Source organism: Rissa tridactyla, chromosome W (assembly GCF_028500815.1).
Source record: "Rissa tridactyla isolate bRisTri1 chromosome W, bRisTri1.patW.cur.20221130, whole genome shotgun sequence".
Lineage (NCBI taxonomy): Eukaryota > Metazoa > Chordata > Aves > Charadriiformes > Laridae > Rissa > Rissa tridactyla.
The window spans coordinates 9,111,992-9,136,453 of record NC_071496.1 but is presented as its reverse complement, the minus strand read 5'-3'; the positions used below and the strand labels follow the sequence as shown (position 1 = coordinate 9,136,453).

The 24,462-nt window shown below is 41.6% G+C and overlaps 1 protein-coding gene across 1 annotated transcript in view; it reads left to right on the top strand.

Moving 5' to 3' along the window:
• LOC128901955 (probable global transcription activator SNF2L2) overlaps window positions 1-24,462 on the top strand; it is a 187,753-nt gene that overhangs the window by 43,948 nt on the left and 119,343 nt on the right. Inside the window, exons 10-20 of the mRNA XM_054184156.1 lie at window positions 876-929; window positions 4,996-5,126; window positions 5,328-5,388; window positions 6,729-6,829; window positions 7,177-7,324; window positions 10,140-10,303; window positions 11,186-11,252; window positions 11,724-11,834; window positions 14,523-14,765; window positions 15,068-15,181; window positions 23,926-24,033. Coding sequence (XP_054040131.1) covers window positions 876-929; window positions 4,996-5,126; window positions 5,328-5,388; window positions 6,729-6,829; window positions 7,177-7,324; window positions 10,140-10,303; window positions 11,186-11,252; window positions 11,724-11,834; window positions 14,523-14,765; window positions 15,068-15,181; window positions 23,926-24,033 — 1,302 coding nt within the window. The remainder of the gene's footprint in view (window positions 1-875; window positions 930-4,995; window positions 5,127-5,327; window positions 5,389-6,728; window positions 6,830-7,176; window positions 7,325-10,139; window positions 10,304-11,185; window positions 11,253-11,723; window positions 11,835-14,522; window positions 14,766-15,067; window positions 15,182-23,925; window positions 24,034-24,462) is intronic.

Here is a 24,462-nt window from a genome sequence, read left to right as displayed (position 1 = left end):
TATTGTTCATTGTCTACATTGTAACCAGTTAATTTAAGCCTTTTGAAAATCTACTTTGTATGTTATTAAATATTTCTATCCCTGTCAGAGAGACTAGTTGGTAACTGAGCAAATTTATGAGAAAAATAAAAATAAGTGATAATTAAGTAATAATTTGTCATTTTTGTGACACCTAAATTCCTTTCCTGTTCCAGAGGATGAGTAAGATGACCTTAATAGCCCATTTCCATCTCTAGTTTTCATGGTGTGAATGATCTTACTATCACCTATAAGAAAAAGAGTCTTGGAGGTTTCATGTGCTTGTATATAAACGGACTGCTGTAGCTAATATTCCTGACAATTTAACTTTGCATAGTTTGGACACCAAAAATATATACCATTTAAAATGTTAATATATGCATTGCTTAAAAGCAATCCTCCACATGTGGTAATAAAAGCCAATATATAATAAATGGCCAATTTTGAAATGACTGAGATAAAAAATATTCCTTATAGATAGAAGGGACTCTATCTATCTCCAAGACAGCTGTACATTTTGTTGAGAATATATTTTTAACAGAGAAAATGGCCTGTGCTTCCAAAGTAAAGCTGTAGCTTCTCCTGGACCAGAAATACAGTAGGCTAGCCATGTACCAGGCACAGATTTACCAAGGCAACTAAGAGGGTTGTAGACTTCCCATTAAGATTGCTGAGTACTGTGAATGCAGTAGTATCTGTATATATATCCCCCCTACATTCATCAATATCTTTATTTACATTCATCCCAGGCTGTGAAAATGCAAAGTAAAAAACTGTTCATGCTCTAGAATGCTTTCATCATATAAAGTGGTTTTTGTGCTCATAGCTTGACTATAATAGTTTTGTCTCTGTTGTAGAAGGCAGAAGACAATGCAGAAGGAATGGGAGCTGGTCTTGGTCCTGATGGAGAGGTGTGAATTTTACAAGCCTTTTTAGTTTGTGGGGTTGGTTGGCTTTTTTAATTTTCCCAGAACTTGTTATAACTTATAGTGACAATAAAAGATTAAAGTGTATGCCAGACATCTGATCTCTTTGTTCAGTTAGTACTCTGTAGGGCTTTTGCATGTGACTAAGAGCCACATACACACTCAGAGAGAGTGCAAAAATGAAACTGATTTGGGGAAATTAATTTAAAAGGTGCCTGCACATTTGGAATCTCTAAGGTCAAGGTTAGCAAGCATGCATGCTAAGGTCCCCATGAGACACACACAGAGATCACAATATTAATCAATTCAGTCTTATTTGAAAGAAAAGAAAAGAAAATACAGTAAAATGAATGTACAAGCATACATAGAATAGAACAGAATAGAACAGAATATTACTTTCTGTGCTAAGACATGGATAGCTAACCTATACCTCATAGGATGAGTCTGATGGAATGCTGCTTGAACCTCAGCACATCAGTGATTCAGGCAGTTCTTTAGCTCAGTCCTTTCAGACACTTCACGTCAGCAGTTTAGGGTTTTTTGTTTGTTTTTGCTTTTTAAAAAGCAAATACTGCCTCACAACCTACTTTGTTACAGATGTGAAGCTATTGCTGCCTCTTGCTGCGTTATACGCTTGCTGAGGCCCTCAGTGATCAGAAAGAAGTGGGCCAGATAACCAGTAGACAAACATGTGTCACATAACCAAAAATATAACAAACCCCCCCAACAGATGTTGGGCATATATCCAAATCTTAGGCCATGTGACCAGAGGCTTCATGTAAGTCAGGTCGCATACCAAGAATAGAATAGAATAGAACAGAACAGAATAGAATAGAATAGAATAGAATAGAATAGAATAGTTCAGTTGGAAGGGTCCTACAACGATCATCTAGTCCAACTGCCTGACCACTTCAGGGCTGACCAAAAGCTAAAGCATGTTATTAAGGGCATTGTCCAAATGCCTCTGAAACACTGACAGGCACGGGGCATCGACCTCCTCTCTAGGAAGCCCCTTCCAGTGTTTGACCACCCTCTCGGTAAAGAAATGCTTCCAAATGTCCAGTCTAAACCTCCCCTAACGTAGCTCTGAACCATTCCCACGCTTCCTGTCCCTGGATCCCAGGGAGAAGAGCTCAGCACCTCCCTCTCCACGTCCCCTCCTCAGGAAGCTGTAGAGAGCAATGAGGTTGCCCTCAGCCTCCTTCTCTCCAAACTAGGCAAACCCAGAGTCCTTAGACGCTCCTCATAGGACATGCCTTCCAGCCCTCTCACCAGCTTTGTTGTCCTCCTCTGGACGCATTTGATTACCTTAACATCCTTTTTAAATTGTGGGGCCCATAGAAGGATATTAAATTAGTTAGGCAGGACTTTCCCTTTGTGAACCCATGTTGACTGTGCCTGATGATTGCATTGTCCTTTAAGTGCCTTTTAATAGCACCCAGTATGATATTCTCCATATTTTTTCCATGTACTGAGGTTAATCTAATAGGTCTTTAGTTTCCTGGGTCATCCCTCATGCCCTTCTTGTAAATTGGAATAACATTCAGTAGCTTCCAGTCAGCAGGGACCTCCCCAAACTCCCAAGACCTTTGGTAGATGATTGAAAGGGGTCCTGCTTTAACATCCACTAACTCCTTCAGTACTCTGTTTTGTTCCCTAATAGTAGTTTCTACTATGAACAAAGTATCATATCTTCAGTTTGTCCTTTGTTAATTTAGCAACTCTCAATTTCATCAAATAGAGGCTATATGCCCATGAATTCCTCTGACAAAAGGCCCCCACCAGAATCTGGAAGATTACCCAATTACAATTTAAAGCAATTTACAGCAAGGATGACTGACTAAACACAGAAGTCTGAAAGCATCAGGAAAAGAGAAAGAAAGACTATGAGAGAGTGTGCGTGAGAGACAGAGCTTCACTTTTTCTTCACTTTTTTAAAGTGAGAATTATACCTGTCCTTAAGTTTTGTGGAGTGTGGAGTCAAGGTCTCTGGTTTCGGGTTTGGACCTGCTGGCTTTCCTTCCTTTCTTCTTTTCTTCTGCTTCTCTCTCTCTCTCTGTTGCTATGTGCAGACACCATATTTGTATGAAAAACATATTGATTCTTATGGAGTCTTGTTAGATTTACATGTGTTAACAAAAAGGATCTCTTAAAAGCTCTGTTTGGGGCGGTACAGTCAGAGAATAAAAGATGACTGTTAATCCTGATCTGAGTCATGGGAGTGGTATATGGGTTCTCCTGGGAACAAAAGGGAGGTTCCAGAGAGGCATTACCTTGGAAATCCCACCCAGAGCAGCATTATCAAGAGCTACCAGCTCTTCCTAGCTCTCTCTATATACTGAGAGTTGTCCAAAGAAGGAGACTGTACTGTCATGTGTGGAAGGAGAATTGCATGATCATACATTCTCATCCCATGCCCATCATAGGTATTGCTATCCCTGAAGTAGCACAGGAGAGTGTCCAATTGATTCAGAAGCCATTGATATCGACTACTAATCAAGCTCATTTACTCCTCTTCATTGCTCACAGCTCCTGCTTGATTTTCCCTTACGCATGGCTGGGCAAACCTTACTGTTTAATATTTGCAGCTTCGGATCTGATCTTCTACTTCAGCCAGCATGACCGTGGGTCAGTGGTTTGCCTGAGCACAAGCTGGGAGCTTTGTGTTACAGTAGGAAGGAATTTGTAGAAGTCATATACCATTGCCATAGCTTTTTTTATAACCAGGAGAAAACCACTTTGGATTAACATTGTTGCTAACTTGTTTCTCTTCAAAGAGTTGAAGTCTATATAACAAAGGTACTGAGTATGCTGAAAAAATCCTTTTCGGCTTTGGCAGACACTTAAAAATAAATGTTTTTCCTGAGATAAAAGTCTGTGTACAGCGCATTACTTATTTTTCAAAATGCACCTGTAAACACAACAAATTATATCATCTCATTACTAGAAAATACACTGTTGACATTGCACATCAATTCCCTTTCTGGCATAGGGTAAAATATACTGTCACAAAGGCTTCTCAAGATACCTGAAGGTACTTTGTCCCTCAGAAGCAACTGAAAATGAAGTTTTCCCATGTTGTTCTTTGAACAATTAGCGCACTCTTTTTTTTTTTTTCAGTAGAATTGGAGGACATATGCTGCCTCATTAAGAGCTATAGTGTTATGCCCTTTTTTACTCATTTATGTGTAAACACAACTTGAAAAGTCTGCTTATTAGTTTACTTAGTCTTATCTACACATGAATGTGTTATCTTTGCTGGTGTAGTTAAAAAAGTAGAGCCACATCCTTTAATGTATATACAGTTGCACCAGGGAAATGTACATGTACTGCTGTAACATAATCATTTCTAGAAGGGGGAGTAAGTTTTATACTCACTGTAAGTCATCTTTATACCTGTTCAAATTTTTTTTCCAATTTTGTGTTTATATATTTTGGGAAAATGTTCTTTATTGTGCAAATTATTATTAAAAAGAACATATTTAGCCAAAATAGTTTGTAAAGTAGAAAATCTGTGGTTTGAGCAGGCCAAAGAAGTATCAGAGACATAATTTTGTTGTTTTTCTTTTGTTAGAGCACCAGAGTAAGTGAAAGGGAGTCAAGACAGTGAATCTTTAACTAAGTCTTCTTTACTTTAGAAGTTAATTAAAATCTTATAGCTCCATTTCTTCATACATAAAGAAAGAAATAGGCTGAAAGGTCAATGTTTTTTCATCTTACAAATCTTCATCAGTATAAGCAGCAAGAGTGAAAGGACTGTAAGCGTAATATACTTTCTCTCTTCTTTCAGAGAGGTCAAGTTACTTTTCCACACTGCTCTCATTCATTTACTTGGAATACTGTGATACATGTGTGAATATTAAATGTAGAGATATGTTACACAGAAATACTGTGACTTAGTGTTGACTTGGTAGCAGTATGGGAAACTGAGGCTTCAGTAACACATTAACTTATTCAGAGTCATAACTTTGCAGTTGTGTTAGTTCTCTTCATTAACTGTGGCAAACACAGGAAGACCAGTTATCTTATACAATTTCATATGAATTTTTAGCCCATAGATGAGAGCAGTCAGATGAGTGACCTTCCAGTCAAAGTTACTCACACTGAAACAGGCAAAGTTCTTTTTGGACCAGAAGCACCAAAAGCAAGTCAGCTAGATGCTTGGTTGGAAATGAACCCTGGGTAAGTAGCTAGCAAACCAATGGGGTATTTTTATTACTAGGGGGGTGTCAACTGTATTGTTATTTTTAATGAAACTGTCTTTTTTATCTATTCCATTTTCCTTTTAATTTACTACTTGTAAGTTGAGTAGGAAATGTATTGAATCTATTCCATTCCTCCCTTTGTATTTCTAATTTGTATTCTTTCGTCTTCTCTGTACAGCTATGAAGTTGCTCCCAGGTCAGACAGTGAAGATGAAAGTGGCTCTGAATATGAGGAGGAGGTAGGTATGCTTTTCTTCAAATTTCATTTTTAGTAGTGCAGTAGAGCAAAACCCACATTATTTTCCTGTATGTTCCTTTTTTCATAGGCTTGAAGAAAAGCAGTAGCAAATGTCTAATTGTTTTAAACTATACAAACAGCAAAATACATCCTTTTTGCAGTGATGCTCATTGCATAGCATGTCTTTGATATGTGCTGTAAACGCCTACCTGATAATCTGAATGAGGGGAAAAGAGAATAAAGAGAATTTGTTTTACTCTCATATCATCAGAGTAAAAATAATGAAATAATCATGAAAGAACAGACAAGAAGGTTCTTATTTTAAAATACACCTCTGTAAAGGAGGTATGGTGTCTCTGTGCTGAATAAAGTTAACAGCTTTCATCTTCTAGATGCGTCTTGTATCTGTTATGTAATACTTTTCTAGAGAAAGCACTGCTTTCCTAGTCTTAACATTGAAGTATTTCCTGTTGAGAGGATGAGAAAAGACAAATTTTATTGATTGTGGTGTGATTCTGACTTGGGTGCTTTGAGTCAGTAAATGGCAAAGGTTTATTAGGATCATTTGCTAGAATACACCTTCATTTTTACAGCTCCACATCAGCATTTTGAAGCTTTCAGGGTCATTTTCTGGGTTTTTTTCCTTGGTAATTCTTAAGTAGGGATGAAATAGGGCTAATGTAATAAGACAGCTAGGATATTTGTCTGCTTATATCATCTTTGATAGATGCAATATTATAGAGCAATATTTTACTCTGTTTAATTGTTAAGAATTTAAAATGTTCCACAACACCTTTTTTCTTCAAATGGTTCAAGCATTGTTAGAAAGCTCCCAGTAAAATCAGAAAAATTTACCCATTTGTCATGTTGCAACTATAGCTAGAAGTGAAACTATAAATAAAGATAAAAAATATAATCTGTTTTAAAAAAAAATAATAAACCAGAAGCTTAAACCAGCATGAAAGAAGGAGCTCTTGCCAGTTTTTTAAGCTGTCTTACAGTATCATGCATCTTGAATATGGTATAAAAATATGCATAATATCAGTCTGCTCTATGAGCAGGATAGGTAGAGTAAGATTTTTATAAATGAGAACATTGAAGAGGAAAATATTTTTTCTTGAAGTATTGTGACTTTCTATTAGTTAATCTATGTAAATTTTTTTTTTGTTTTGTTGTAGTGTATCAAGATAGCTGTTAGTTGAACTTTTTGGTTCGGGTTCTTGTCGGTATAAAGCATTGTTCAATGAAAACTGTTAATAAATATGTGAGTGTAAGCCAAAGTTACGACTGAGTAGCATTGGAGAGTACAACATTTTCCTGTCCTTGTTCCTGCTTCTCTAGGAAGATGAAGAAGAATCAAGTAGGTTAGAAGCAGATCAGAAGATACTTCTGGATCCTAACAGTGAGGAAGTTTCTGAGAAAGATGCTAAACAAATCATTGAGTGAGCTTTGGATTCTGCCTTTTTTTTCTCTTTTTTTCTTTTTCTCTCCTCCCCCCCTCTGCCCCTGAATGGTGATTTCCTATCAGGGCTCTCAAAATTAGCTTGCTCTAGATTACCATGAGTGGCTGGTTGTTGTAGCACCTGTGATATGCACCTGCAGAAGAAGGGATATGACCGCTCGGTAGTACTTGTGCAATACTTAAAAAGTAGCGTGCATTCTTCTAAGGGCAAACTTCCCATAGCTGAGAATTTCTACTGCCTCTTTACTACTTGTATAAATAAGGGAACTATATTGAAAAATATATGTATTTGTGGGGATTTACCTTTATTCTTTGTCTGCTTTCCAGGACAGCCAAACAAGATGTGGATGATGAATACAGTATGCAATATAGTGCTAGAGGGTCTCAGTCCTACTACACTGTTGCTCATGCAATCATAGAGAGGGTGGAGAAGCAGTCTTCTCTTCTTATTAATGGTACACTAAAACATTATCAGGTAAGAAATATAGTTGGAGTTAGCTTAAGTAGTTCCAAACCCTTTTATTCAAAATAATACCCTGCTCTACAGCTGACAGTTACATAATAATGTCCAGGTTCCTATATAATATACTTTTCATTGAGTAAAGTATGTTAAAACATTTAAGACTTGCCTTATCCTAGGTATTTAATTACAGTGCTTAAAATGACAAACTTTTTGAAAATGTGGGCAGAAACACAAGAAATCTATTAGGTTAGAAATTGATGATGCATGTAGTCTTCTATTCTAGATCAAATTTCATACATACCACTTGAATAATATCAACTTTCTATATATACCTGTAAACATCTCTCTTCATTGCAGACCAATAGTGGTTTAGTTTTGCTCTCTGTATTGGGTTTGCATGGCAAGGTTTTGGTAGCAGGGGGCTACAGGGGTGGCTTCTGTGTGAAGCTGCTAGAAGCTTCCCCTAAGTCCAATAGAGCCAATGCCAGCTGGCTCCAAGATGGACCCGCCACTGGCCAAAGCTGAGCAAATCAGCGACAGCGGTTGCATGTCTGTGATAACATAGTTAAGAAGGGAAAAAAGAAACCTGCACAATTGCAGCTGCAGAGAGGAGTGAGAATATGTGAGAGAAACAACTCTGCAGACACCAAGGTCAGTGAAGAAGGAGGGAGAGGAGGTGCTCCAGGCTCCCCTGCAGAGATTCCCCTGCAGCCCCTGGTGAAGACCATGGTGAGGCAGGATGTCCCCCTGCAGCCCATGGAGGACCCCACTCTGGAGCAGGTGGATGCTCCCAAAGGAGGCTGTGACCCTGTGGGAAACCCACGCTGGAGCAGGCTCCTTGCAGGACTTGTGACCTCCGTGGGGGACCCACGCTGGCACAGTCTGTTCCTGAAGGACTGCACCCCATGGAAGGGATCCACGCTGGAGCAGTTCGTGAAGAAATGTAGCCTGTGAGAAGGACTCATGTTGGAAAACTTCATGGAGAACTGTCTCCTACAGAAGCAACATGTGATGAACCAACTGCAACCCCCATTCCCCATCCCCCTGCACTGATGGGAGTGAACTTAAGCCCAGGAAGAAAGGAGGGGTGGGGGGAAGGTGTTTTTAAGATTTGGTTTTATTTCTCATTACCCTACTCTGATTTGATTGGTAATAAATTAAATTAATTTCCCCAAGTCAAGTCTGTTTTGCCCATGATGGTACTTGGTGAGCGATTTCTCCCTGTCCTTCTCTCGACCCACGAGCCTTTTATTATATTTTCTCTCCCCTGTCCAGCTGAGGAGGGGGAGTGATAGAGTGGCTTTGGTGGGCACCCGGCATCCAGCCAGGGTCAACCCACCACACTTTCCTTCCCATCAACCCAGTATTTGGATTTTTGCTCATTCTTTTCATTGATTATTTTTTAAACAATCTTTTTCTTCTTTTAATATTTAAAAATTTAACAATTTGAGCTTTTGGCACTTCAGCGTGGATCTCTAGTGATTGTTTTATATACAGATTGTTACTATTACAGATAAGGTGCACACTTTTCCAGAGAGCTTTACAGCAAGCGTGTTGAGGCCTGGTTTTGGTTCTTGTCCTATCGCTTTGACTCTTATGCCCTTCAGTTTCCTCTAGATCTGATCCATTTTTTTCTGCCTGACTTTCCTTCTCTTTTTTTTTTCCTTTTTCACATGTTTTTCATTCTTGGCTTTAGTTAGGCTGCCTCTTCCTTCTGCACATCAGTACATGTCAGTGAAGGGGTGATTGATGACCCAGGAAAGAACTTCTCTATTATCAGTTCTGCAGCCACTTGTAAGTGGGAAACAACTGCAGAAAAAGTTCTGCTTGACTGTTGTTGCCCTGAGTTCAGTAAAGACAGTCTTCAGAGAATTTAGTACCTAAATATAAATCAATCAGCATATGTGTGAAGCTGATAGATTGGCTGTATTATTTTGTATAAATTTTCATGGATACAACAGATTACTTTTGACATACAATGTTTTCCCCATACTTCTTAGCTGAACTTTCTCAGACCTGTTAATTTACTTCTCTCCCCATGCATGAGACTCATCAAACATCTGGATCATGGAAGTGGGAATGTCCAGATTACACTTGTATGGGATAATGTGATACATACATGCAGAGAAGGCTGTGTGACAAGAAAGTAGTCAGCATGCTAGGATGCAATAGAGTGAGTGTGCCTTCTAGCTAGCCCAGCTAGGTAGATCCTGCTTACTACACTGTTGTGGCTTCTTCCCAGCTCTGGGATTCTACATGCCAGGCATAGTTGGTCAGTGGACCTCTTCTGACCATGGAGTTGTGGACAGCAAACACTAAATGGGTGCGTACTACAAGAGTTTTCAAGATGCACACTCAGGGGGTGTGAAGTGGAACCAAATGTGAGTCTTATGGCCAGTGCATGAGGCTTGATAGGTTTGGTTTTGAGAAAGTTTTGGTTGAGGCAGAGATCTGACATAAAATTTTACTTCAAAGGTTTTAAATTTGACAGTGTCTAAATTAACAAATGGAATCTTTTAGAGGTAAGGGTTAAGAAACCTGAAGTATGGATGGCAGCGTTAGTCTGCCTACAGTACAAAAAAACTTCAGTATCTATAAAATATGACTTTGTAGCATGTGCCATACTGGCCCTAAATAGCAGTGATGACTTTCATATAGATGTAAGTCATATCACCTTTCCCAAGACGTATTTGGAACTGCATGCACATAGTACTGTGGAAGGAAAACCAGCATCTAAGCAGTAAGAGAAGTAAGAACCTCGCTTCTGTAATATTAGTACTACCTACCTCTGTGGATTTCAAATAATTGAAATGATTATTCATTTCAGCTCCAGGGCCTGGAATGGATGGTTTCACTCTATAATAACAATTTGAATGGAATTTTAGCTGATGAAATGGGACTAGGAAAAACCATACAGACTATTGCACTCATCACTTATCTGATGGAACACAAAAGACTCAATGGCCCCTATCTCATCATTGTTCCCCTTTCGTAAGTAAACTTATTCTGCTATTATTCTGTGTATTGTAGTTTGGTTTCTTAGCAACATATACTTTTTTCTCACATAATGACAAGATGAGGCACATCTTGGAATTGCACTGAGCGTGTACTCTGAATTTAGCCTGTGATTATTTCTTCCTAACTGATTGTCTAGCTTTGGAAAAGTGACCAGATGGCTAATAAAAGCACTTTGTTTCATTACTTTTCCTGTTCACTCTGCTGACATGCTATATAGTATGTCCTACTTCACTGTTACTTACTCCTCACATTAGCCACAACAGAAGAATGATACTTTTTTTTTAAATATTACATGCTTGTAGTTTTTCCCATTCTGGGAACCTTTCGAAGTTGCTGAAACTTGAGTGACCTTAGTTATTTTAAAACTCTTTCTTCCTTCTCTTCTCCCCCCATAAGATGCATATTAGACCAGGTTGGTGCTGCCTTGGCATGTCCAATGACTTCACAAACAAAAAGGTTATCTTCTGTTCCTATATCATACTGGCAAACACACTATCAGCTTACAATGACACATAAGTCTTTCTGTGTAGATATATCTTCCCCTTAATATGTATCAAAATACAAAGGTATACTTCAAATACTTTGCTGAATTGGTCTGAAAGGGACCCCTGAATATAAGGGGAAGAGACATTTTCCCCACTTTATTTTTATTTCCTCCCCTCTCAAATAAAGATACATATATCCTGATACAATATATTATGTGCTTCTTTTTAAATATACTGTTTATTATAGGGGGTGTAAGAAGTATGTTGAGAATCCAGCATTGTGGGAAACAGATGGCATAATTATGAAGTTTAAATTATTTTTTAACAAATAATGAAATATATTACTTTTACCTATTAATCTTGTATTTAGAACTTTATCCAACTGGACATACGAATTTGACAAATGGGCTCCTTCTGTGGTGAAAATATCTTACAAGGTTTGATTTATTTTTTTATATCAACATAAAGCTGAAAGAATAAAGCATGAGAGTTAATCATCCCAAAATTGCTGTAATTAACTGTAATTGCTTTTGGTTAGCGAAATGCAGAATAAAATTGTTAAATACCATATTGCAAGGATTTGCTGAGAACAATACAAATGATAAATACTGCACATTTTGTATACAGCTGAATATTTTGTTGTTTGGCTGCAGTTCCTATAAAGTTAAGCAATTATTAAGTAGACTAGACTGCCGGCTGCATGCTTCCATTCCCATATAAACAGAGCTTTACAGTCCAGCAGCTGGTTAGGGAAACCACTCTTGAAGGAGTATGGAATATATCAATACATTTGGTATGATTTTGCAGGATTGCAAGGTCATATATTGTCTCTTTCTCTGCTAATTCATGACTGTACCGCATAGAAATATAGGTATATCTGTTTTCTTCATCCTTTGTCTCTCTTTTAGGGGACACCTGCCATGCGTCGCTCACTTGTTCCTCAGCTTCGAAGTGGAAAATTTAATGTTCTTTTAACTACTTACGAGTACATAATAAAGGACAAACATATTCTTGCTAAGGTAAGGAATGTCTGTCATCCCTTAACAGCTAACCCTTAAAGACATCATCTTATTTGGTGCCTAGGACAAAACATCTAGTTTTGATTTATAGTCCTGAATTGCTGTTTTGTCTTGCTAAAAATTAACCATTTCATCTACTTTTTCACTTCCCTGTTGACAACTGGATCTCTCCCTCCTTGAAAAATTTCCTGGATGTAATTCAGAGAAAAATATTATTGCTCTGGAATTTTGTCAGTACTGTAGACTTACCTGTCTTTAGAAAAGTGTGATTTTTCTTTCCACTGCCTGATAGCATTTATCCTAATCTGTCATCCTGACTCTTACTTTTCTAGTTCTGTTTCTGAGCTGAAGCTCGCTGTTATTGCAACCTCTCCAGCTGCGTGGTGTGTTTTTCCCAAGTGACCACCTATATAATGAATTTGATATCCAGACACTTTATTACATAAGACTCAATTTTTAAAAGCTCACAAAATGATATGTGGATATTGGTGCCTCAGATGTAATGAATTGTTTTGAAAACTGTATGGTAGCGTAAGAGTATTTTATAAAATACACACAAACCAGACCAGGTAGGTATGTTTTGCCATACTGTGAAACCTTGTGATTGTATTGTCTTCCTTTTATACTATTATATATTTAGATGGCTCATTTTTCCTCTCTGGAACATAGACAGTACATGATCTTAGCATAATTCTGAATGGTTGAAAACAGCTTTAGTCTGCACAGTTTTTCTATCCCTCTAGGTTTTGCCCACCATTACTAAAAGATAAGAGCAGGGAACAGCAGTGTGGCACCAACTTTTTCTGTGCAATGGGGCTATGTAGCATCTGATGAAAGCACTTGAGGACTACAAACTGAGACCTTATTGGTCATGTGATCAGTACATCATAGTCTTGTTATTTTGCTGTTTACCATATGACTCAAATGTTGCACATAACTACAAACAGAGATATCCTCTGGTTTATGACTGGCATGCCCTTAACATAGGAATTTAGGGATCTGGGGGTGCTGGTCAACAGCAGGCTCAGTGCGAGTCATCAGCGTGCCCTGGCAGCCAAGAGGGCACACCGCATCCTGGGGTGCATCAAACACAGCATAACCAGCCGGATAAGAGAGGTGATGATCCTGCTGTATTTAGCGTTGGTGCGGCCTCACCTTGAGTACTGTGTGCAGTTCTGGGCCCCACAATTTAAAAAGGATGTTAAGGTAATCAAATGCGTCCAGAGGAGGACAACAAAGCTGGTGAGAGGGCTGGAAGGCATGTCCTATGAGGAGCGTCTAAGGACTCTGGGTTTGCCTAGTTTGGAGAGAAGGAGGCTGAGGGCAACCTCATTGCTCTCTACAGCTTCCTGAGGAGGGGACGTGGAGAGGGAGGTGCTGAGCTCTTCTCCCTGGGATCTAGGGACAGGAAGCGTGGGAATGGTTCAGAGCTACGTCAGGGGAGGTTTAGACTGGACATTTGGAAGCATTTCTTTACCGAGAGGGTGGTCAAACACTGGAAGGGGCTTCCTAGAGAGGAGGTCGATGCCCCGTGCCTGTCAGTGTTTCAGAGGCATTTGGACAATGCCCTTAATAACATGCTTTAGCTTTTGGTCAGCCCTGAAGTGGTCAGGCAGTTGGACTAGATGATCGTTGTAGGACCCTTCCAACTGAACTATTCTATTCTATTCTATTCTATTCTATTCTATTCTATTCTATTCTGTTCTGTTCTATTCTATTCTATTCTTGGTATGCGACCTGACTTACATGAAGCCTCTGGTCACATGGCCTAAGATTTGGATATATGCCCAACATCTGTTGGGGGGGTTTGTTATATTTTTGGTTATGTGACACATGTTTGTCTACTGGTTATCTGGCCCACTTCTTTCTGATCACTGAGGGCCTCAGCAAGCGTATAACGCAGCAAGAGGCAGCAATAGCTTCACATCTGTAACAAAGTAGGTTGTGAGGCAGTATTTGCTTTTTAAAAAGCAAAAACAAACAAAAAACCCTAAACTGCTGACGTGAAGTGTCTGAAAGGACTGAGCTAAAGAACTGCCTGAATCACTGATGTGCTGAGGTTCAAGCAGCATTCCATCAGACTCATCCTATGAGGTATAGGTTAGCACAGAAAGTAATAAAAACCATGGCAGTTTTCTTTCAACTTCTACTGTGACTGCATTAAAGTTTTATTTCAGAAGATGCAGTGACTTAGATGGCCTTAATTATGTTATTTCATTTGGGGGTTAGAAGAAAGGGATTAACTGAATCAAAGCAAAGTTCAGGGTTACTGTGTTTTAAGAGAATACAGTTATTTTGTCAGAAAATGCCTTTGCATCCTGTCTAGTTTCTTCTTTCTGACAGTTTCATTTGGATTTCTTGTGTTCTTTTTCTTACCCAGTAAGACAAATTATGACCTTATGGTGTCAGTCTCCTGAACTCCTCCCAAAAAAATGAGGGGATTCACCTGTTGATGCAAGCTTATTTACAGATGTAAATACAAATACTATGTAGTATTTGTTTCTCCTCTTGTTGCTTGGGAGGCCACTAATGCTTGGATAATGTCAGATTTGGGTTTCCAGTCATTCAACAGGAATGACTGATGTTTCAGTTTTGAAATGTTCCTGTTTAAAACCTACTGGGAGGTAGGTTCTAATTCTGATGATATCTGACCTGCTTTTTCTTTACCGGCTTTTCTTCTTCTTGCAGATTCGATGGAAATACATGATAGTAGATGAAGGTCATCGAATGAAGAACCATCACTGCAAGCTGACTCAGGTCTTAAACACTCACTATGTGGCCCCTAGGAGGATACTGTTGACTGGGACTCCACTTCAGAACAAATTGCCTGAACTCTGGGCTCTTCTCAACTTCCTTCTCCCAACCATTTTCAAGAGCTGCAGCACGTTTGAACAGTGGTTCAATGCTCCATTTGCCATGACTGGAGAAAGGGTACTGTAACAGTTTGCTTAAAGTTCATTAGAAACAAACCATTAGGATGGAAACAAAAAGGAAGCCGTGTTATAGGAATAGTCTTTGAACTCTCCTTTGTGCTCAGAGAATTAGCATACTTAAAAGCCACCTTTATTACAGCTTTAAAATTCTTCATTAAAGTGTCTCCTTCTGGACTCTGAGTCAATTTAGTTGTAACACAACAAGTAATTACTTCAAACAATAATGACAAATAATCTAATCACAAAGACATTATATAACACACTGAGTTGCCTTGTTGTGACCTTTATAAACTTTTGTAGGTGGACTTAAATGAGGAAGAGACTATCCTGATCATTCGTCGTCTCCACAAAGTGCTCCGGCCATTTTTGCTAAGGAGACTGAAAAAAGAGGTTGAGTCCCAACTGCCAGAAAAGGTTTGCAATAGAAAGGGGTTTTATACTTTTATTTTGAGCTCTGTATAATATTGGTTTTTGAGACGCATCCTAGATAAGAGGACTTATTAAGTGTCCGTTGTTGTTGTGGTTTGTGTTTTTAATTCTGCAAAGAAGAAATATTGGCCACTGAGGAATCCTGATTTCTGCATTCTCAGTTTCAATCTGCAGTCCTACAGCTTTAATTCTGTATGTAGCCACCCAAGGTTTATATAAGACACACAGCTTGTTTCCATAGTATTTGGTTTCAAGGCATTAATGAAACCCAGTCATACCCTGAGGGTCAGATTGGGCCACTCATGCACTGAGAAGAAACTTTGCTCACTGACTTGTTTCACTGAAGCTCCTAAAGGACTGTGTGACATTCATAAATTTAGCAGAATTTTAGTGAACTTTTCAGGACTCTTGAGTTGTGTGAAGTGTTTTTTTTTGCTTCTATATGTGTCTTGACCAGTTTGTGCATCTCAGAATGTAAAATTCAACATTGATTTGAAAGACCACTATTTTAATTTCCAGGCATCTCACTCTACCCACACCCCTGCCCTCATTTGTGATTTTGAGCCTCCTTCCCCTTTCGCCCTTCCCCCCAAACCTACAAAAACATAACCAAAAATTAAAACTGAAGGCAGATTGGGGGGACATTTGATACATAAACCTGCTGGTTTAAAACCATAACAAAAGTTATTTTTACATGTGAGTTGTGAGGTTGTGTTTACATTGAATGAATGAAGACTTCTTTATCTGCATTTAAAAAAAAAAAAGACTTCTAATTAAAGACTTAAAAATTTAGACTTATGAAAATTGTTGCTCTTTTGACCTTCTGTCCCCCTCCCAAATGTCATATTCACAATAGTCATCTATGTAGCATTTATTTGAGCTTGAAACATAGATCTGAAAATGTCTGACATTCTACCAGGAAAATCTCATTACTGAAATTTTTATTGCATTTCAGATTTCTACCAATTAGAGCCACTGTATTTGATAGAACAATTAAGAGTCATGGGAGAAAAAGGATTTATAAGTTGCATATGCACTGTTACTTAGTGGAGCACTTCTTTCATTTCTGTCCCCCTGTTTTCAAAACAAAGCATTTCTGACTTGAAGCATCAGACCTTTTGGCAGAAGTCTGTTGGTGACAGTTTTAACTGCTCTGACAGGCCCCTGATAAAGATGCTAAGTGGATGTTCCTGTTTCTTACCTGTGAGCTCTTCCTGTCATTCTGAGATGAAAATAACCTATTGATTTTTTAGTCGTAAAATCATATAGGTTGGAAAGAACCTCTGGAGGTCTCAAATACAACCTCCTGTTCAGAGCAGGTCACTCAGGACCTTGTCTAGTTGAGTTTTGAATATCTCCAAGGATGTAAATCCCACAACCTCTCTGGGTTCCTGTTCTAGTGTTTGACCACCCTCAAGGGGAAACTTTTTCTTTATATCTAATCAGAATTTCTCACTTTCCACCTTGTGACCATTGCCACTTGTCCTTGCGCTGAACGTTTCCAAGCAGAGTCTGGTCCATTAGGTAGTTAAAGAAAGCAATAAGGTCTCCTGAGCTTTCTCTTCTCCAGGCTGAACAAGTCCAGCTTTGGTGGCCTCTGCTGGGCTTGCTCCAGTATGTCCATGTCTGTTGTGTAGTGGGGAGACAAAAGCTGGGCACAGCGCTCCAGATGTGGCCTCACCAGTGCTCAACTGAGGGAAAGGATTGCTTTCCTTGACTTGGTGGCTGCACTTTTGCTAATAAAGCCCAGGATGCTGTTGATCATCTTTGCTGAAAGGGCACACTGCTGGCTCATGTTCAACTTTTTGTCCACCAGAACTCCAAGGTCCTTCTCTGCAAAGCTGCTTCCTAGACAGTTGCCCCCCAGAGTTTACTGGCATTATTCCATCCCCAATGCAGGACTTGGAATTTCCCTTTGTTGAACTTCATGAGGCTTCTGTCGGCCCATTTCTCTAGCCTGTACAAATCCCTCTGATGTGCATACTGAGCACTCCCCCCTCCTCCAATTTGATGTCATCCACAAACTTGCTGAGAGTGCACTCTCTCCCATCATCCAGGTCTTTCATAAAGACATTAAACAGTATTGGCCAAGTATTGACCCTTAAGGGACTAAGGGACACCACTGATAACTGGTTGCAAGTTGGACTCCTACTGAGAAGCAGTACTGGATTTGTACCCTTTGAGCCTGGTAATCCAACCAAATTTCCACCCACTTTATTGTCCACTTATCCAGTCCATATCTAACTAGCTTGGTTATAAGAATACTATGGAAGACCATGTCGAAGACCTTACTAAAATCAAGGTAAATAAGATCCACTGCTCTCCCCTTTACACAGCCAGTCATCTCATCATAGAGGGCAATCAGTCAGGCATGATTTCCCCTTGATAAATTATTCTGTCTGTTGCCAGTCACCTTCTTGTCCTTCATGTACTTGGAAATGTCTTTAAGAAGGTTTTGTTCTGTAAGCTTCACAGAGACGGTGGTGAGGTTGACTGGCCCGTAGTTCCCTGGATTCCTTTTCTTGCCTTTCTTGAAAATGGCTGTGACATTTGCTTTTACCAGACATTCAGAACCTCCCCCGATCAACATGACCTTTCAAAGATGATAGTGATCTCAAAATGACATCAGCCAACTCCTTTTGCTGCCTTAGATGAATCCCACCTGCTCCTATGGACTTGTATATGTCATAGAATCACAGAATCACAGAATTGTAGGGGTTGTAAGGGACCTTTGGAGATCATCTAGTCCAACCCCCCTGCCAGAGCAGGGTCACCTAGAGCAGGCTGGACAGAAATGCATCCAGGCGGGTTTTGAATATCTCCAGAGAAGGAGACTCCACCACCTCTCTGGGCAGCCTGTGCCAGGGCTCTGCCACCCTCAAAGTAAAGAAGTTTTTCCTCATGTTTAGATGGAACTTCCTGTGTTCCAGCATGTGTCCGTTGCCCCTTGTCCTGTCACCAGGCACCACTGAGAAGAGTCTGGCCCCATCCTCTTGACATCCATCATGACAGATATTTATAGGCATTGATGAGCTCCCCTCTCAGTCTTCTCTTCTCCAGGCTAAACAGATCCGGGTCTCTCAGCCTTTCCTCATAAGAGAGGTGCTCCAGTCCCTTGATCATCTTTGTAGCCCTCCGCTGGACTCTCTCCAGTAGTTCCCTGTCCTTCTTGAACCGGGGAGCCCAGAACTGGACACAGTACTCCAGGTGCGGCCTCACCAGGGCAGAGTAGAGGGGGAGGATGACCTCCCTTGACCTGCTGGCCACACTCTTTTTAATGCAGCCCAGGAGACCATTGGCCTGTTTGGTCACAAGGGCACATTGCTGACTCATGGTCATCCTGTTGTCCACCAGGACTCCCAGGTCTCTTTCCACAGAGCTGCTCTCCAGCAGGTCAACCCCCAGCCTGTCCTGATACATGGGGTTATTCCTCCCCAGGTGCAAGACCCTACACCTGCCCTTATTGAGCTTCATAAGGTTCCTCTCTGCCCAACTCTCCAGCCTGTCCAGGTCTTCCTGTATGATGGCACAGCCTTCTGGTGTGTCAGCGTCTCCTCCCAGCTTTGTGTCATCGGCAAACTTGCTGAGGGTGCCCTCTGTCCCCTCATCCAGGTCATTGATGAGTATATTGAAGAGGACTGGACCCAGTACTGACCCCTGGGGAACACCACTAGTTACAGTCCTCCAAATGGATTCTGCGCCACTGATCACAACCCTCTGAGCTCTGCCATTCAGCCAGTTCTCAGTCCACCTCACTGTCCACTCATCCAACCCACACTTCCTAAGCTTCCCTATGAGGATGTTATGGGAGACAGTGTCAAAAGCCTTGCTGAAGTCAAGGTAGACAACATCCACTGCTCTCCCCTCATCCACCCAGCCAGTCATGCCATCGCAGAGGGCTATCAGATTAGTCAGACATGATTTCCCCTTGGTGAATCCATGCTGACTTCTCCTGATGACCTTTTTTTCTGCTACGTGCTTAGAGATGAGGCCCAGAACGAGCTGTTCCATCATCTTTCCAGGGATGGAGGTGAGGCTGACCGGCCTGTAGTTCCCTGGGTCCTCCTTCTTGCCCTTTTTGAAGACTGGAGTGACATTGGCTTTCCTCCAGTCCTCAGGCACCTCACCTGTTCTCCAGGACCTTTCAAAGATGATGGAGAGCAGCTTTGCAATAACATCCACCAGCTCCCTCAGCACTCGTGGGTGCATCCCATCAGGGCCCGTGGATTTGTGGGTGTCAAGTTCACCCAAATGATCTCTAACCTGATCCTCCTTGATCAAGGGAGAGTCTGCCTTACTGCAGGCTCTCTCTCCTACCTCCAGGGTCTGGGGTTCCTGAGGGATGGCCTTAGCAGTAAAGAATGAAGCAAAGGTGGCATTCAGTAACTCCGCCTTCTCCGCATCCTCCATCACCAGGGCACCCACCCCATTCAGCAGTGGGCCCACATTTTCCCTAGTCTTCCTTTTACTGCTGATGTACTTGAAGAAGCCCTTCTTGTTGTCCTTGCCAGATTTAATTCCAAGTGGGCCCTAGCCTTCCTCGTTGCATCCCTGCATACTCTGACAGTGCTCCTTTTTCCACCTTCTGTAAACTTCCTTCTTCCATTTGAGTTTTTCCAGAAGTTCCCTGCTCATCCATGCAGGTTTCCTGCCTCCTTTGCCTGATTTCTTGCTCCTAGGGATGCAATGATCTTGAGCTTGGAGGAAGTGGTGCTTAAATATTAACCAGGTCTCTTGCACCCCCCTTCCTTCTAGGGCCTTAGCCCATGGGATTCTTCCAAGTAGGTCTTTGAAGAGGACAGTCAGCTCTCTTGAAGTTCGGGGTTGTAATTCTACTTTTTGCCCTGCTTCCTCCACGCAGGATCCTGAACTCCACCGTCTCATGGTCACTGCAGCCAAGGCTGCCCCCGACCTTCACATCCCCAACCAGTCCTTCTTTGTTTGTCAGTACAAGGTCCAGCAGAGCACTTCTCGTCATTGGTTCCTCCACCGCCTGTGTCAAAAAGTTATCATCAATGCACTGGAGGAGCCTCCTGGACAGTACATGCCTGGCTGTGTAGCCTTCCCAGCAGATATCAGGGTGGTTGAAGTTTCCCATGAGAACCAGGGCCTGTGATTGTGAGGCTACCTTCAGCTGTCTGTAGAAGGCCTCATCGACTTCCTCTTCCTGATCCAGCGGTCTGTAGTAAACACCCACAGCAGTGTCTCCCATATTAGCCTGCCCCTTAATTCTTACCCATAAGCTCTCAACACGTTCTTTGTCCACCCCTAGGCAGAGCTCGCTACATTCCGCTTGCTCTCTCACATAGAGAGCAACTCCACCACCCCACCTTGCTGGCCTGTCTTTCCTAAGAAGTACATAGCCATCCATGACAGCATTCCAGTCATGTGAGCTGTCCCACCATGTCTCTGTAATTGCAATGAGATCATGGCCCTGCGACCGCACACAGATCTCCAGCTCTTCCTGCTTATTCCCCATGCTGCGTGCATTGACGTACAGGCATTTCAGAGAGGCTGTTGAGCATGTAGGTTTCCCTAGAGGGGTGCAAAAGGATCCAGCATAGCCATTCACACCCTTGAGCTGGTTGGCCTTCTGGATCTCATCTTGGGAATCAGCTAAGGAACAATTGTCCCTGCTGTGGCTGGCCTGGCTTACTCCCCAGTTGGCTAAGTTGGCTTGAGCATTGCTACCCTGGACCCCACCCCCCAAGTCCTTCAGTTTAAAGCCCTCTTCACCAAGTTGGCTGGCCTGATGCCAAAGATTCCCTTGCCCCTTCTAGACAGGTGGATCCCATCCCTCTCTAACAGGCCATAATCATCAAAGAACATCCCATTGCCATAAAAGCCAAACCCCTCACAATGGCACCAGCCACATAGCCAGGAGCTGATATGCATTATCCATCCATTTCTGGCTGCTCCCTTTCCTCTGACTGGTAAAATGGAGGAAAAGATGACTTGGGCACCAATTTTTTTCACTTGCACCCCTGGGGCTTTATAGTCTTCCTTGATTCTGCCCAGGTTCTGGCTTGCAGTGTCCTTCATGCCCACATGAAAGAGTAACAATGGGTAGTAGTCTGTGTTCTTGACAAGTTGTGGCACCCTGGTTTAAGTGGTATCTAACTGTATCTTCCTCTACTATGAGTAATGCTTCAATCCTCCAGACTCTGCCACTAGGCTCAGGGACCTGTGAGGCTTGAGGACAAGCCTTATCAGTGAAAACTGAAGCAAAAAAAGGCACTGAGTACATCAGTCATTCCTGTGTCCTTTGGCACTAGGTCCCTTGCCCCATTGAGCAATGGGCCTCTGTTTTCTTTAGCCTTCCTTTTACTGCCATTGTACCTTGAGTGATACCTTGCCAATGCTCTTGAGTGAGCTCTCACGGCAAATGCAGGGCAGCCAAGGGATCAGGGCCAGCCAGCATGGGTTTAGGAAAGGGAGGTCCTGCTTAACCAACCTGATCTCCTTCTATGACCATGTGACCCGCCTTCTGGACGCGGGGAAGGCTGTGGACGTTGTCTATCTGGACTTTGGTAAGGCCTTTGACACCGTCCCCCACAGCATTCTCCTGGAGAAGCTGGCGAATCATGGCACAGACAAGCGTACTCTTCGCTGGGTTAAAAACTGGCTGGATGGCCGTGCCCAGAGAGTTGGGATTAATGGGGTGAAATCCTCTTGGCGGCCGGTCACCAGTGGTGTCCCTCAGGGCTCGGTTTTGGGGCCGGTTTTGTTTAATATCTTTATCAATGATCTGGATGAGGGGACTGAGTGCACCCTCAGTAAGTTTGCAGATGACACCAAACTAGGCGGGAGTGTTGATCTGCTTGAGGGTAGGAAGGCTCTACAGAGGGACCTGGACAGGCTGGATCGATGGGCCAAGGCCAGCTGTGTGAGGTTTAATAAGGCCAAGTGCCGGGTCCTGCATTTTGGTCACAACAACCCCAGGCAACGCTACAGGCTTGGGGCAGAGTGGCTGGAAAGCTGCCCGGCAGAAAAGGACCTGGGGGTGCTGGTGGACGGCCAGCTTGACATGAGCCAGCAGTGTGCCCAGGTGGCCAAGAAGGCCAACAGCATTCTGGCTTGTATCAGGAACAGCGTGGCCAGCAGGGGCAGGGGAGTGATGGTGCCTCTGTACTCGGCACCGGTGAGGCCTCACCTCGAGTGCTGTGTTCAGTTCTGGGCCCCTCTGTACAGGAGGGACATTGAAGTGCTGGAGCGTGTCCAGAGGAGAGCTACCAGGCTGGAGAGGGGTCTGGAGACCAGGTCATATGAGGAGAGGCCGAGGGAGCTGGGCATGTTTAGCTTGGAGAAGAGGAGGCTGAGGGGAGACCTCATTGCCCTCCACAACTACCTGAAAGGAGGGTGGAGAGAGGTGGGTGGTGGCCTCTTCTCCCAGGCGAATAATGACGGGACCAGAGGAAATGGTCTGAAGCTGCGGCAGGGGAGGTTTAGGTTAGATATCAGGAAGAATTACTTTACTGAACGAGTGGTCAGGCGCTGGAACAGCTGCCCAGGGAGGGGGTTGAGTCACCATCCCTAGAGGTGTTTAAGAAATGTCTAGATGTGGCTCTTCAGGGCATGCTCTAGTGGCAGAGACTGTAGGTTGGTTGGTTGGACTCGATGATCTCGAAGGTCCTTTCCAATTATGGAGATTCTATGATTCTATGATTCTATACCTGTAGAAGCCCTTCTTGTTGCCCTTCATATCCTTCTCTAGTTCCAATTTGAGCTGAGTTTAGGCTTTTCGTACTTCATCCCTGCACTCCTGGGTACTGTCTCTATATTCCTTTCAGGTTGCCCATGTTCTATGTGCTTTCTTTTTGCATTTGAGCTCAGTCATGTGTTCCCTGTTCATCCATGCTGGCCTTATGCCATGCTTGCTTGACTTCTTCCATGTCATAAATGTTAAATATAACTGTTAACTTCCACAAGTTTATTTATGAAACATTAAGCATCTTGCTCTTTTTTCTCTTACTCATTTCTTGCATTTATTTGTCACTATTATTCTGGTTTCATTATGTGACTATTTTCGTTTTAGCCTAGGTATTAAAGACAGTGAAGTATACAAGCCTGGCAGTTGAAAAAATGTGTGTTAAATTGGTACATGAAAACTTATCTTGTGTTACTGGATTTAAGGGTTGTGTGCAGTCAAAACATTCTGAAACTAACTTATTTTAACAAGAAGTCAAAATTAATTTGGTGTTCATCCTCCACTTCATTAGTTTCCCTTTTTTTAGTAGATATTAAGAAACAAAATAGCACATTTCCATCCCCACATTGGTAAGTAGAATGCTACTTAGGACTGTAGGTGATGTTATTTATTTTGTGCCACATTGTGGCAGCTGTGATTAATGCTTTGCAGATATAATAATTTTCACAGGTTATTAGCCATTCAGTCTTTTGACAGTTGGTTAAAATTATAAGAAGAGAGAAACAGGAAATAATAATTCCTTTTTTGTATGTTTGGTAAAACAGTACTGAATCTACAGTCATGCCTTTAGAATCTATGTGTCTTGTAGTAATCATAAATCCCACAGTTAATCTTTTCAGATAGTCATTATTATGCTTGCAAGTGGATTGTAACTTGTTTAAAGGTGCTGTTATGATGAGGATCAAAGAAATATAGTTTTTATTTGTTTAGTAGGGCAAGGTCTTGGAATTAAAATCATACTGAAATGATTATATCTTGGTAAAACTTGACACTGTATTTGTTAATTGTGTTTTTACACCAGGTTGAATATGTAATCAAATGTGACATGTCAGCTCTTCAGAAGGTTCTGTACCGTCACATGCAAGCCAAGGGAATCCTTCTCACAGATGGGTCTGAGAAAGACAAGAAGGTACAAAGGGGAAACTAGAACACTTACGGAACAATAGATCATGATCACGTGTTAACAACATGACTTTTTTTTTTTTTTAAAAAGAATAAGTAGGTTCTTACCACAGATATCTTTGAAGAAAGAAATCTTATTTAGACATGTTTGTGTTTTAAAAGACAGTAGTTTGTGCTCTCCATTCATAAGGTAAAAATATGCTGAGTTAAATCCAATAAAAAACCTGACTAATTGGGATTGTGGCAGCACTGACTACTACTTGGGTGTTTGTTGGAGTGGGAGATGGACCCGGAGTAACGATGGAGTCTCAATATGAGTATGATCGTTCTCCCTTTATTCAAGTTTTCACAGAGTATATAGAGACAGGCAATAAAAGCACGCGCTAGCGGCAGCTATATGATTGGCTTACAGTCTCTGTTCACGCACTGTCCATGC